Source organism: Odontesthes bonariensis, chromosome 15, assembly GCF_027942865.1.
Source record: "Odontesthes bonariensis isolate fOdoBon6 chromosome 15, fOdoBon6.hap1, whole genome shotgun sequence".
NCBI classification, from domain to species: domain Eukaryota; kingdom Metazoa; phylum Chordata; class Actinopteri; order Atheriniformes; family Atherinopsidae; genus Odontesthes; species Odontesthes bonariensis.
Window position 1 is genome coordinate 34,637,251 of NC_134520.1, and position 14,347 is coordinate 34,651,597.

General features: G+C 39.9%; 1 protein-coding gene across 2 annotated transcripts in view; it reads right to left on the reverse strand.

Moving 5' to 3' along the window:
* Positions 1–2,187: 2,187 nt before the first annotated feature.
* Positions 2,188–14,347, reverse strand: part of ptbp1b (polypyrimidine tract binding protein 1b) — a 40,286-nt gene continuing 28,126 nt past the window's right edge. For both annotated transcript variants that reach the window (XM_075486052.1, XM_075486051.1), the window contains 5 exons: positions 14,203–14,236; positions 10,517–10,609; positions 6,565–6,781; positions 6,388–6,465; positions 2,188–5,085 (listed from right to left, as the gene is read on the reverse strand). In XM_075486052.1, the coding sequence (XP_075342167.1) occupies positions 4,953–5,085; positions 6,388–6,465; positions 6,565–6,781; positions 10,517–10,609; positions 14,203–14,236 (555 nt within the window). In that variant the 3' untranslated portion in view covers positions 2,188–4,952. The remainder of the gene's footprint in view (positions 5,086–6,387; positions 6,466–6,564; positions 6,782–10,516; positions 10,610–14,202; positions 14,237–14,347) is intronic.

The following is a 14,347-nucleotide window of genomic DNA, read 5'->3' on the forward strand; positions in this document are numbered from 1 at the left end:
TGACCCGTTTTAAACCGTCTGTTTTCAGTGTGAAGACTTAGAAAGTGCTAAACTCCGCCCCTTTTGGTGAGGTCAGCAGTTACTCGCAGGTCGTCCGAGTTACAGACCGGAACCGTTCAAACTATAAAGCTTCAGCTAACAAAGTAATGTGGGAACAATAATGTTCATCTTTCAGAAAGGAGCAGCAATAACTCCTTAGAAGCTGGTGTACGTCACCTTCGATAGCTAAGCTGTTAGCGTTAGCTGCTGCTAAAGGAACAGCAATAACTCCTTAGAAGCTGGTGTACGTCACCCTCGTTAGCTAAGCTGTTAGCGTTAGCTGCTGCTAAAGGAACAGCAATAACTCCTTAGAAGCTGGTGTACGTCACCTTCGTTAGCTAAGCTGTTAGCGTTAGCTGCTGCTAAAGGAACAGCAATAACTCCTTAGAAGCTGGTGTACGTCACCCTCGTTAGCTAAGCTGTTAGCGTTAGCTGCTGCTAAAGGAACAGCAATAACTCCTTAGAAGCTGGTGTACGTCATCTTCATTAGCTAAGCTGTTAGCGTTAGCTGCTGCTAAAGGAGAAAATAACTCAATAAATAAACCATGAGGAGTTATTTCTCAGATACTTCCATTTCCCTGCTCTGAAGTTCAGGCTCTGAGCTCTTTGTGGCTCAGCTTCTTCAGTCCAGCGTTGAACTGGACCAAGTTGTTGAAACCGTGGGATGAAAAGTGGCTGCTGCACATCCACAGTCTTTAGCTAACTCTGCTGGAACATTAGCCTCAGATAGAGTTCATCCACAGTCTTTAGCTAACTCTGCTGGAACATTAGCCTCAGATAGAGTTCATCCACAGTCTTTAGCTAACTCTGCTGGAACATTAGCCTCAGATAGAGTTCATCCAGTCTTTAGCTAACTCTGCTGGAACATTAGCCTCAGATAGAGTTCATCCACAGTCTTTAGCTAACTCTGCTGGAACATTAGCCTCAGATAGAGTTCATCCACAGTCTTTAGCTAACTCTGCTGGAACATTAGCCTCAGATAGAGTTCATCCAGTCTTTAGCTAACTCTGCTGGAACATTAGCCTCAGATAGAGTTCATCCACAGTCTTTAGCTAACTCTGCTGGAACATTAGCCTCAGATAGAGTTCATCCACAGTCTTTAGCTAACTCTGCTGGAACATTAGCCTCAGAGTTTATCCACAGTCTTTAGCTAACTCTGCTGGAACATCAGCCTCAGATAGAGTTTATCCACAGTCTTTAGCCAACTCTGCTGGAACATCAGCCTCAGATAGAGTTTATCCACAGTCTTTAGCTAACTCTGCTGGAACATTAGCCTCAGATAGAGTTCATCCACAGTCTTTAGCTAACTCTGCTGGAACATTAGCCTCAGATAGAGTTCATCCACAGTCTTTAGCTAACTCTGCTGGAACATTAGCCTCAGATAGAGTTCATCCACAGTCTTTAGCCAACTCTGCTGGAACATTAGCCTCAGATAGAGTTTATCCACAGTCTTTAGCTAACTCTGCTGGAGCATTAGCCTCAGATAGAGTTTATCCACTGGGCTCTGATATCCTCTGATGCTGCTGCTGGATGGAAGATGCATGCTCCTCAGTGCAGCTGACAGCAGAACATTTCCACCAGAAGCTGGCTTCATCCGTCCAGCAGGGTGGATGTGAGTGGGCGGGGCTTAGCAGAGGAGGCGGAGCCAACTTAAGGAGTGACATACTTTAGAAATGAAAATCAGAACGGCTCGTTAGATGAGGAACTTTCAAACAAAGGGAAACTAAATAAATACCAGGGTTGTGTATTTGGGAGGTAATTGTTTTCCAATTTGGCCAGTTGGTGGTGTTCCACAAGGATCTATACAAGGACCCATTCTTTTTCTTTTGAACAGCCGTTGTGGTGATTTTAGGCATCGGAAAAAATTATTCACGCATTAAAGACCAATTCTCCTGTTTAGTATTTGTCTTGTAAAGTCAGTGCAGAGTCAGATTTATCCGATTATCAACTCTCACTTGAACCATTGTCGTTGCTGCTTCATTAAATCATCCTCAACTAAAGTTTTGGAGAGTTAAAGATGAGTTGCTCGAGTCGGACATCTTTTCTCCAAACCGTCCCTTCTTCTTCTTCTTCTTCAGATATCACAAATGAAAACAACATTCAGAGTGTTCTTTTTTTTTTTCTTTTGACAGACGACTCGGGTCAAAGTTTTAGATAAAAAGTGATTTAATCAGTTTTTTTGTTTTTTTTTTCTCTTTGTGACACAAACAGTGTAAGGCTCAGAACTGGTCGCACAATCAAAATATACACGTTTCATCAGATATAAAACCGACTATCACCTCTCAAGACAACTGTGTATAAAACTTGTATGTACAGTTGAACACCCCCTCCCTTCTGATGCTCCCGCCTCACCTGAAACCGAATTCAAGTACACCTGGGAGAAACCGTGTGAGCAGAGGTTTCAGGTTCAAGGGTTTTCACTCGTCCATTTCATCCTGCTCAAAGTGACGGTTTAACTCCTCCACACCGCTTCATTAAAGCATTGAGAAGCGGTAAGATGACTGAAATGAAGCGGTGACCTTTATCAATGTTCGAGAGACGTCAAATTTAACATTTTTAAAGTTTGTACGCGATCTGAACAGCACCAAGATGAATCAACATAACAATATCTTCTTCTGTAATGACAGAAAGTCACCGAGTGGCTGAAAAATAGTTTAAAAACTCCTCCAGTACACGGGGGTATAAACTACTTTTTTGTCCAATTAAATGCTTATTTTGAGAGGTGATGCAAAAAAAAAAAAAAAGGTGGGTGGAGCCTGATCACCCCACTGGAGCTGACCAATCAGAGCAGACTAGGGTTTATGGGGGCGGGGTTAGACTCCCCTTTGATTTAGGACAGTTATAGCTCAGGAGTTACATGTTAAAGTGTCCTCCAACAATCTTTGATAAAACTACCTGCTAAACGACTGAACTTTCATTAAGAATAACAGAGTTTTCAGAGGGTGACGAAGGTGGAGAAAGTGGAGGAATGAGTGGCTGTGGAAACTAAAGGTTTGACTCTTTACATAAAGCATGAAAAAGCAACAGCGTATGAATAAACTTGGTCAACAAAGCAAAAACCATGAAGACTAATAGAGACTTCAGGGAAAGTAAAGGCAGAAACCGTCACCAAACCGATCACCGAGAATCTTATTTAAAGAAATGACAGAAAGTTTGTCTAATTTGGAGCTCATTAGAACTGTACAAACTGTTTTTTTTGCCCTTTATAACTGTATTTACATTTATATATTTGACCATTTTTCAATAAATCACTGAAACTATTTCCAGTTTTTCTGGAAATAGATGAAAGAATAAGGAATGCTACATTAACTACATTAAAAATGTCGGTAATGTTGGATCTCTGCTCCGATTGGTTGGTCTTTCCCAGGTGTACTGAACACATTATCACTAAAGTTCAGCAGCTCATTTTTGGGGGAAACATTTAGTCTGAGCAGCGTTTTTGTAGCCGTTGTCGTTTTAAAAGGTTGGAATGTTTTAACGCTTTAATAATAATAATAATAATAATAATAATAATAATAATAATAATAAGACAGAGTCGTGTGGTTTCAGCATGTGTCTCAGAGTAAAAGAGGAGTTAATGCCTGATGTACGACTCGGTGCTCGGTTGAAGGCACTCCAAATTAACATCTCGTTTTGCAGCAGAAACGTAAGGTCAGTGGTTGAGTCGTCGATAAAAAAAATTAAAAAAAAACATTCCCACAGGAAAAGTTTTGAGTCCTTAAACCTGAGGCAGGCGGTTTTATTTGCATCTAAAAAGGCCGTTTTTTGTTTTTTTTGTTGTTTTGTTTTTTGGTTTCAGCTGTAGTGGATCACAAACTTATAAATAAACACCGTTCAGAGGAGGCAACACGACAGAAAAGACGAGCTAAAGGAAACATTCACCCGCGAAACCGCAGGAGGAAGCGGAGACGGCCGAGACACCGGAAAAGGAAACAAGAAAAATTTCAGGAATGATTAAAATATTGCTACAATATTTGATTCGATTACAACATGATTGCATATGTGGAAATAAAGAAGTCAAACAAAAAAGGTAACAGCAAAGAAAAATAGCATCTAGGACTAAAAAGACCCAGCAAACCTGCTAAAAACACAATCAGCTCACATGTTTCACACTACAGTAACCAGCAGTACAAAACACTAACAGAAAGTACTGACAACACCAATAAAATATGGATATATCTGTAATACAGCTCAACAGTAAACCTTTATCAACTGTAAACCCGCTCGCGCCAATTCACAGAGGCTTCTTTTTCGTTAAAGTCGAGGTCATTCCGACTCCAGGAGTAAGGCACAGGGATCCCTCTGAAGGTCTAACCGGGCTCCTCTAAAGGACGCCCGTCTGAGGTCTGACAGTCGGAGGGTAAAGCTACGACTTCCCGAACGCCGTCAGGGCTGATTATTTACAGGCGGGACCGGGGGAAAGCTACAGAAAAGGATCAGGGGGCCGCACGAGTTCCTTTAATCTGAGAATAGCGAAGATTCTGAGTTCATAAAGTCAGAATCGGAAAAATTTCAGTCAGAGCTCCTGATGATATAATTTAAAAAGGCTGACTTTAACTCCTCGAATCCGGGATTAAAGTTGAAAGGCAAGAGAGGCTAAAAAGGTGCCGACTTCCCAACAAAGAAGGACACCGTCTGAACTCTGACTATAATCTAAGAATTCTGGCTTCGCTGTGAAATCCTGAAAACTCGAGACTTTTGAGATTAGATTCAGAGAAGAGCCTCAGAGGTTGTGGCGTTTTCTCTCAAATCCCTAAATCCTCTTTGAAGGTGAAGAGCCTAAGAGTTTTAAAAATAATAATTTAACATTACACCAGACTTCACGGCGGTTTCTGCGGATGTGCGCTGGAATGATTGGAGTGTGGTGGACGCCGTGGACTCCCAGGAGGATCCAGATCGTACAAGTCGGAGGCTCAGATGGAGGACTTGGAGAAGGAGACCCGCAGGTGGTGGTTCTCTCCCAAATCGTGGTTGTGGAACTCTATGAGGGACTCGATGGCCTCCTCCACAGAGTCCATCTGGATCAGAGCCATCTTGTGGTCCTTCCTGGGTGAGAAACAAACAACAGGTTCATGTTCCAGGAGGTGGGCTTCCATGGAGAGGACAGAGGCTTCGGGGGCCAATGCCCAATCCCAACTCTCCTCCTGGCCCTACCTCCCATTCACAGGGATAAGGTGGCCACTTTCTTTTCAAGATCAAGGAGTTGCAGTCAACTGGGGCGTTGGTGACCAAATGGCAGAGATGGGACCAAGTCACACATGTTCAAGTCTCAAGTAAGTCTCAAGTCTTAGCTTTCAAGTCTCAAGTAATTTTTTCTTGGGCAAGTCAAAGTCAAAGTCACCTTATTATTGCAATAAGATATAAGTAACTGTCAGTAAACATCATTGGCCAATGTGTCCAACCTGTCCACCCCGTATCATATCAAGCTAACGTTAGCTAACTACCGACTAGGCTAACAGGCTAATATTAGCTAATTTGACGAGCACTTACTGGTCAGAATGGATCTTTAAATGACGAACAAAGTTGGAAGTTATGCTAGATGCTTAACTCTCAAGTCATTCAAGTCACCGTGTCTCAAGTCAAGTGCCGAGTCTTTAACTTCCAAGTCCGAGTCGAGTCTCAAGTCTTTTATTTTTGGTCAAGTCAAGTCACAAGTCATCAAAACAGCGACTCGAGTCCAAGTCACAGTGACTCGAGGCCCCATCTCTAACCAAATGGTTACCAACGCCCCAGTTGAAGGGTTAGATAACCACTACCCTTCGTTCCCTTTCAAAAAAAAGGGGCCCATTATCCCTTCCAAATTGAGGGTTAGGATACATTAGGACTGGGCAAAGACAAGAGAAGGGATGGAGGCAACATGAAAGAGAAAGAAGAGGTTCTCATGGATAAAATCCTTCAGTAGAGGCTCAAGGTCATGGACATCAAGTTCAGAGTCAGTGAAATAGAAGTCCAGGAGCAGGATGAAGGCTTCGAAAAACATACAGGCTGAAAGAGTCGGCATGGGCGTCGTTAGGCCTGTTTTAGCTGGTAATTAACAGACTTTAGCAGTTACACCACATAACGGTCAACGACTTTGGCCTAAAACAGTAAAAACATTGTGAAAACACGATAGAGCTCCAGGTCACATAGTTTCCCCTCTGTTTTTAAATAAGCACTGTAGCCTCATTTTGCTTTAATTCCTATTCGTCTCGTCAAGTTTCAAATACTAACGCTCTGGTTATTCTGCAGGAAAGTGAAACTACGGAACAAAATCAGCTGCTTATTTGCCATTAACATTCTTCAGACCTAAATTAGACGTTTAATGTCTTCTCCTTAGGGAGATGTCTCTAAGGGATGGGAAAGACTTACTGGAAGAACTTGAAGGCCTTGACAATGGCTCCTGAGCTGGAGAACAGCATCTTCAGATCGTCCTCAACCACAGCAGGTCTACAAACCCAAGCAGAAGAGATATGAGACACATTTAAGGTCGTGCTGCTTGGTATCATCTCAGCGTTGGACGAGAGGTCGTAAAGTCGAGGGACTTACGGTATGTTGGATAGATGTAAGGTGGCAGAGGGTGGGAAGATGTTGGAATAGTTTTTGGAGCCCGGCTTCTTGAAGCGGTGCAGGGGGGAGTTGCTGTAGTCTTTGGTCAGGCCCTGGTCCTCGTGACCTTCACGGGGAAGCTGGACGCTGGTGTGTTTGGACAACGTGATGCGAAGAGGCTTCCCGTGCAGCCGCTGGCCGTTCAGGTGGCTCATGGCTGCAAAGAGGACGAGTGAAGACCGTGCTCAACTTTCTGACCACGGCTCGCTTTAAATGCTTCTTCAGGTCAACTCGTAACACTTAAACTGTTCCTGAACACGTACAAAAAAAAATAACGCTCACAAACAGTAGCGCTGCATGCTAGCTAGGGATGGGAATTGATAAGATTTTTACGATTCTAATTCCATTTTCGATTCTGCTTAACGATTCGGTTCTTTGTCGGTTCCCTTATCGATTCTCATTTGGAGAAAAAGGACAACAAACCGGTCGATTAGCCTCAACTTTGTTTAGTTTAGAAGTAACACGAGTCGTGACCTCACAAACCCAACAACGGTGAGGTCCACATTGGTCTATCCTGGCCTGGGTAATTTAACTCTTCCTGCTCTGGTGAAAGGAGAAGCTGGAGGTAGAGGTGAACTGGGGGTAGTACCACCAGCCTCTGGCTCTGAGCCAGTCAGGCTCTGTCTCTCATGATTTCATCTAAATGTAATGCCTGAGAAGGCATTCATTTAACCTTAACCGTTACTAACAGCAGCTTTTACAATCAGGCAAATGGTGCTAACATGATAGGCAGTGTTTGTTAGTTAGTTACCTGCAGTGTTAGCCGAGGACATGCTAACGTTGCTGGGTTCAGATTCACCGACGTTAATCACTTTCAACAGTCGTCTGTCCAAAGGACATTGTTCCAGAAGTCTTGTGGTTTGTTCAGATGCAGCTTTGCAAACCTAAGCTGTGCTGCCATGTTCTTTTTAGAGAGAAGAGGCTTTCTCCTGCAGCCCTTCCACACAAGCCATACCTGTCATGAACTTTAACCTTTAACATGCTGACTGAGGCCTGCAGAGTCTGAGGCTGTGTTCGAAACCGCATACTACTCATACTGACTTTTCCCGGATGCATACTAGATTCTCCTAAATGTTGGGTATGCATCATGAGGTTACTACTCATACTCAAACTACCCAAGATGCAACGTAACGTGACGTCGCCGATTTGTCATTTCCTGTCAAAACGGCAGTTTCAAGCTAGCTACAACGAGGGTAGGTTCACTTCCTGTTTTCAAAACAAAAGCACCAATTGTATGGTAATGGCTTTCCCTATGATAAAAGCCAACGGGTATTTTATTTTGTGAAAATAACAGGAAGTGCGTTGCTAACTGCGGCTAGCTTTAGTAGCGCCGAATTCGTGGGAACAAAATTGTAAATAGCCGGTATTTTGTCAGGTTTTCAACACGTTGGGGATCTAAACGACTACTTTCTCACCTGAAAATGTTTCAAATGTTGCTAAAGTTTACAGAGTTTAGAGCTTAAGAGAAATCAGCTTCAGGCTCGGGCAGGAGCGAAATGCATTGTGGGTAAACGCTCTGCATACCGTCTGATCGATGAGTATGTAGTATGTAGTATGCAGTATGTAGTATGGAAGTATGTAGTATGTAGTATGCGGTATGGAAGTATGTAGTATGGAAGTATGTAGTATGTAGTATGGAAGTATGCAGTATGCAGTATGGATGTATGTAGTATGCAGTATGGAAGTATGCAGTATGTAGTATGCAGTATGGAAGTATGTAGTATGGAAGTATGTAGTATGTAGTATGGAAGTATGCAGTATGCAGTATGGAAGTATGTAGTATGCAGTATGTAGTATGGAAGTATGTAGTATGCAGTATGGAAGTATGTAGTACGTAGTATGTAGTATGCAGTATGCAGTATGGAAGTATGTAGTATACAGTATGTAGTATGCAGTATGCAGTATGTAGTATGTAGTATGCAGTATGTAGTATGTAGTATGCAGTATGTAGTATGCAGTATGGAAGTATGTAAGTATGTAGTATGCAGTATGGAAGTATGCAGTATGTAGTATGCAGTATGTAGTATGCAATATGCAGTATGTAGTATGTATTATACAGTATGTAGTATGCAGTATGGAAGTATGTAGTATGCAGTATTGAAGTATGCAGTATGTAGTATGGAAGTATGTAGTATGCAGTATGTAGTATGCAGTATGCAGTATGCGGTATGTAGTATGCAGTATGTAGTATGCGGTATGTAGTATGCAGTATGTAGTATGTAGTATGGAAGTATGTAGTATGGAAGTATGTAGTATGCAGTATGTAGTATGTAGTATGGAAGTATATAGTATGCAGTATGGAAGTATGTAGTATGCAGTATGGAAGTATGTAGTATGCAGTATGTAGTATGGAAGTATGTAGTATGTAGTATGGAAGTATGTAGTATGCAGTATGTAGTATGTAGTATTGAAGTATGTAGTATGCAGTATGTAGTATGGAAGTATGTAGTATGGAAGTATGCAGTATGCAGTATGGAAGTATGTAGTATGTAGTATGGAATTATGCAGTATGCAGTATGTAGTATGCAGTATGGAAGTATGTAGTATGGAAGTATGTAGTATGTAGTATGTAGTATGCAGTATGCAGTATGGAAGTATGTAGTATACAGTATGTAGTATGCAGTATGGAAGTATGTAGTATGCAGTATGTAGTATGCAGTATGGAAGTATCTAGTATGCAGTATGGAAGTATGTAGTATGCAGTATGTAGTATGGAAGTATCTAGTATGCAGTATTGAAGTATGTAGTATGCAGTATGGAAGTATGCAGTATGTAGTATAAAGTATGCAGTATGTAGTATGCAGTATGTAGTATGCAGTATGTAGTATGCAGTATGGAAGTATGCAGTATGTAGTATGGAAGTATGCAGTATGTAGTATGCAGTATGTAGTATGCAATATGCAGTATGTAGTATGTAATATGCAGTATGTAGTATGTAATATGCAGTATGTAGTATGCAGTATGGAAGTATGTAGTATGCAGTATGCAGTATGTAGTATGGAAGTATGTAGTATGGAAGTATGTAGTATGCAGTATGTAGTATGCAGTATGCAGTATGTAGTATGCAGTATGCAGTATGTAGTATGCAGTATGTAGTATGGAAGTATGCAGTATGTAGTATGCAATATGCAGTATGTAGTATGCAGTATGGAAGTATGTAGTATGCAGTATTGAAGTATGCAGTATGTAGTATGGAAGTATGTAGTATGTAGTATGCAGTATGTAGTATGCAGTATGCAGTATGTAGTATGGAAGTATGTAGTATGGAAGTATGTAGTATGCAGTATGGAAGTATGTAGTATGTAGTATGCAGTATGTAGTATGGAAGTATGTAGTATGCAGTATGTAGTATGGAAGTATGTAGTATGCAGTATATAGTGTGCAGTATGTAGTATGCAGTATGTAGTATGGAAGTATGTAGTATGCAGTATGTAGTATGGAAGTATGTAGTATGCAGTATGTAGTATGGAAGTATGTAGTATGCAGTATGTAGTATGCAGTATGTAGTATGGAAGTATGTAGTATGCAGTATGTAGTATGCAGTATGTAGTATGCAGTATGTAGTATGGAAGTATGTAGTATGCAGTATGTAGTATGCGGTTTCGAACACAGCCTTAGTGTAATTTAGCCAATAATCCGATCCTTTCAGTGCCATGTGACCCCACTGACTGCTTCTGTGTTTCGTCTCTTGTTCAGTAAATAATTGAGGTTGGATTTAGCTCATTTTATAAAATCTGTTGACTTTAAAAGTTGACACGTTTCTTTCCTTTTACGACTTTAAGAGACCATCAGGGAGGAGTTTGTTTCCTTCTGGCGTCATCGGTGTGGAAATGGCCCCTTTAAGAGGAGCTTTTACACCAGAGGACCCCACTGAGCATGTGCAGGCCGTTACCTAGCTGCGCCTGTGTGCTGTCGGTCATCTGAACCAGAGCGTTTTCCTTCTTGTTGAACAGAATCTTCACTCTCATCACGTCTCCGTAAACACCTTTAAACACACAGTGAGAAACAAAGAGGAACAGGTGAGGAACCGCGAGTCATTCGGAGGTCATCACCAGACACGAAGCTACACCCATAAACCCGACAAGAAGCCTGTACCAAGCAGATCTGACTGCAGCCTGCCAAGCCACTGACCCTTGGATTAAAAATTATTTAGGAGGCGGAGAGTTTACCAAATAACCCGCAGTAAGGCTGCCGTAAATTATTACGAAATTAATAATTTACATATATATTTATTTATACATATATTTATTATAATAAATTATATACAATAAAATTATTATAATAAATCATAATAATAAATCATAATAATTTCATAAATTATTATGAAATTAATCATTTACATATATTTATACATATATTATAATAAATTATATATAATCATTATAATAATAAATTATTATAAATATTATAATTATATTATTATTATTATTATAATAAATATTAACAACAACAATAATAATACCAATTCTGGTAAAAATACTACTACTACTACTAATAATAATATTATTATTATTATTAGTAGTAGTAGTAGTAGTAGTAGTAGTAGTAGTATTTTTACTAGAATTGGTATTATTATTGTTGTTGTTAATACAATATAAATAAATATTTAAAAAAAAAAATTAGCTACTTGACTAATTTGAATTTCCCCCGTTGGGGGATGAATAAAGTATTTTTCTATTCTAAAGGAGGTGGGAACACCAACAAATTTGTGAATTTTAATTTTTTGGAGGGAGGAATTCCTGAATGGTTATACACAGGAAATGCAAGTGAGGAAATTAAGGGTAAGGGTCAGAGAAAATTAAAAAATGGCAGATTACACCGTGTAGGTGCTATGAATTATGGGAGTAGACTTAAAAACAAACAAAAAAAAAACAACAACAAGAGCATCTGATTCAGCACTGAGGACATGCAAACTGAGAGAAACCCGGCATGCAAACTCAGTGAAATAAGATAAAACGCACAATAAATGCAGCTCCTCAGAGTTCACAGAAGCCTGATATGAACGACTAATGTTTAAATTAAAGAATCTCTTAAATTATTCTTTTTTTTAAAGCAACACCAGAGGATTTGGAAGATTTGTTTGTTCCACGGTCGTAAAGTAAAGTCAGAAACATCAATTTGTTTTCGTGTCGAAGAGGCCACAAAGACACCATCAAAAACCCACAAAAATGTCAAGTGGCCGTAAAGTGAAAGCGTTTATTTCCTGGTCTGTTTAAAAGATGATCAGATTTAACTGGTTTAACTGGTTTCTGAAGCTTTAACTGGTTTCATCTCAGATCTTCTGCTGGTTTATGAAGCTTAACTGGTTTATGAAGCTTTAACTGGTTTATGAAGCTTTAACTGGTTTCTGAAGCTTTAACTGGTTCCATCTCAGATCTTCTGCTGGTTTATGAAGCTTTAACTGGTTTCATCTCAGATCTTCTGCTGGTTTATAAAGCTTTAACTGGTTTCATCTCAGATCTTCTGCTGGTTTATGAAGCTTTAACTGGTTTCCATCTCAGATCTTCTGCTGGTTTATGAAGCTTTAACTGGTTTCCATCTCAGATCTTCTGCTGGTTTATGAAGCTTTAACTGGTTTCCATCTCAGATCATCTGCTGGTTTATGAAGCTTTAACTGGTTTCATCTCAGATCTTCTGCTGGTTTATGAAGCTTTAACTGGTTCCATCTCAGATCTTCTGCTGGTTTATGAAGCTTTAACTGGTTCCATCTCAGATCTTCTGCTGGTTTATGAAGCTTTAACTGGTTTATGAAGCTTTAACTGGTTCCATCTCAGATCTTCTGCTGGTTTATGAAGCTTTAACTGGTTCCATCTCAGATCTTCTGCTGGTTTATGAAGCTTTAACTGGTTCCATCTCAGATCTTCTGCTGGTTTATGTAGCTTTAACTGGTTTCATCTGAGATCTTCTGCTGGTTTATGTAGCTTTAACTGGTTTCATCTCAGGTCTTCTGCTGGTTTCTGAAGCTTTAACTGGTTTCATCTCAGATCTTCTGCTGGTACATGAAGCTTTAACTGGTTTCATCTCAGATCTTCTGCTGGTTTATGAAGCTTTAACTGGTTTCATCTCAGATCTTCTGCTGGTTTATAAAGCTTTAACTGGTTTCATCTCAGATCTTCTGCTGGTTTATAAAGCTTTAACTGGTTTCATCTCAGATCTTCTGCTGGTTTATAAAGCTTTAACTGGTTTCATCTCAGATCTTCTGCTGGTTTATGAAGCTTTAACTGGTTTCCATCTCAGATCTTCTGCTGGTTTATGAAGCTTTAACTGGTTTCCATCTCAGATCTTCTGCTGGTTTATGAAGCTTTAACTGGTTTCCATCTCAGATCTTCTGCTGGTTTATGAAGCTTTAACTGGTTTCCATCTCAGATCTTCTGCTGGTTTATGAAGCTTTAACTGGTTTCATCTCAGATCTTCTGCTGGTTTATGAAGCTTTAACTGGTTTATGAAGCTTTAACTGGTTCCATCTCAGATCTTCTGCTGGTTTATGAAGCTTTAACTGGTTTATGAAGCTTTAACTGGTTCCATCTCAGATCTTCTGCTGGTTTATGAAGCTTTAACTGGTTCCATCTCAGATCTTCTGCTGGTTTATGAAGCTTTAACTGGTTCCATCTCAGATCTTCTGCTGGTTTATGAAGCTTTAACTGGTTTATGAAGCTTTAACTGGTTCCATCTCAGATCTTCTGCTGGTTTATGAAGCTTTAACTGGTTCCATCTCAGATCTTCTGCTGGTTTATGAAGCTTTAACTGGTTCCATCTCAGATCTTCTGCTGGTTTATGAAGCTTTAACTGGTTCCATCTCAGATCTTCTGCTGGTTTATGAAGCTTTAACTGGTTCCATCTCAGATCTTCTGCTGGTTTATGAAGCTTTAACTGGTTTCATCTCAGATCTTCTGCTGGTTTATGAAGCTTTAACTGGTTTATGAAGCTTTAACTGGTTTCATCTCAGATCTTCTGCTGGTTTATGAAGCTTTAACTGGTTTCATCTCAGATCTTCTGCTGGTTTATGAAATAAAACAATCGTGCTTTGCAGCGACTTGTGGGTTTACGTTTTAAGCGAGGACAGTTTCTATGGCAACGTTTAACCAGAAAGAATTTGAAAACAAAACCTTGGATGTCTGAATGATCATTAAGAGCAGAAATAAAGCACTTTATCAGGATAAAGTCCTACAACTTGTTACCTTTATATTCTTTTTTATATATTTTTATAACTTATGACTTTACAACGTTATGAGTTGGATGCTTTGAAGTTATCTGTAACTGCTCAAACTGGCTTTATTTGATATCATCTATCCTTTATAGCCTTTTACGAGCAATAAATCGCTTCATGGGGTCTGCAACCTGGACTAATGAGCCCGACTCTTTTAGGTTTCTTTGCAAACTGAGGAAAAGCTGCAAATATTGTGAATAAACTCAAATCAACACGCAAAAAACTGACAAAACAAGCAGACACTCATTTTCCATGAATAAAGAACAAATGTGAAAAAAGAGGAAAAAATAACAAACAAACTCAAAATAAATAAAAATCAGAACAAACAGGTGGTACTGATAATTCAAAATAAGAAGCTAGTGACAACATACCGAAGAGAATAAAGAGGCAGTGGGGCGTAACTCTCTTTAAAGACAGCAGAGAAGGCAGCGAGGGACAGGACAGGTAAAGGTGGGAGGGCAGGACAGGTGGAGGGTCCGAGGCGTTTCCATGGCAAAAAATTAAAAAGGGAAAAAA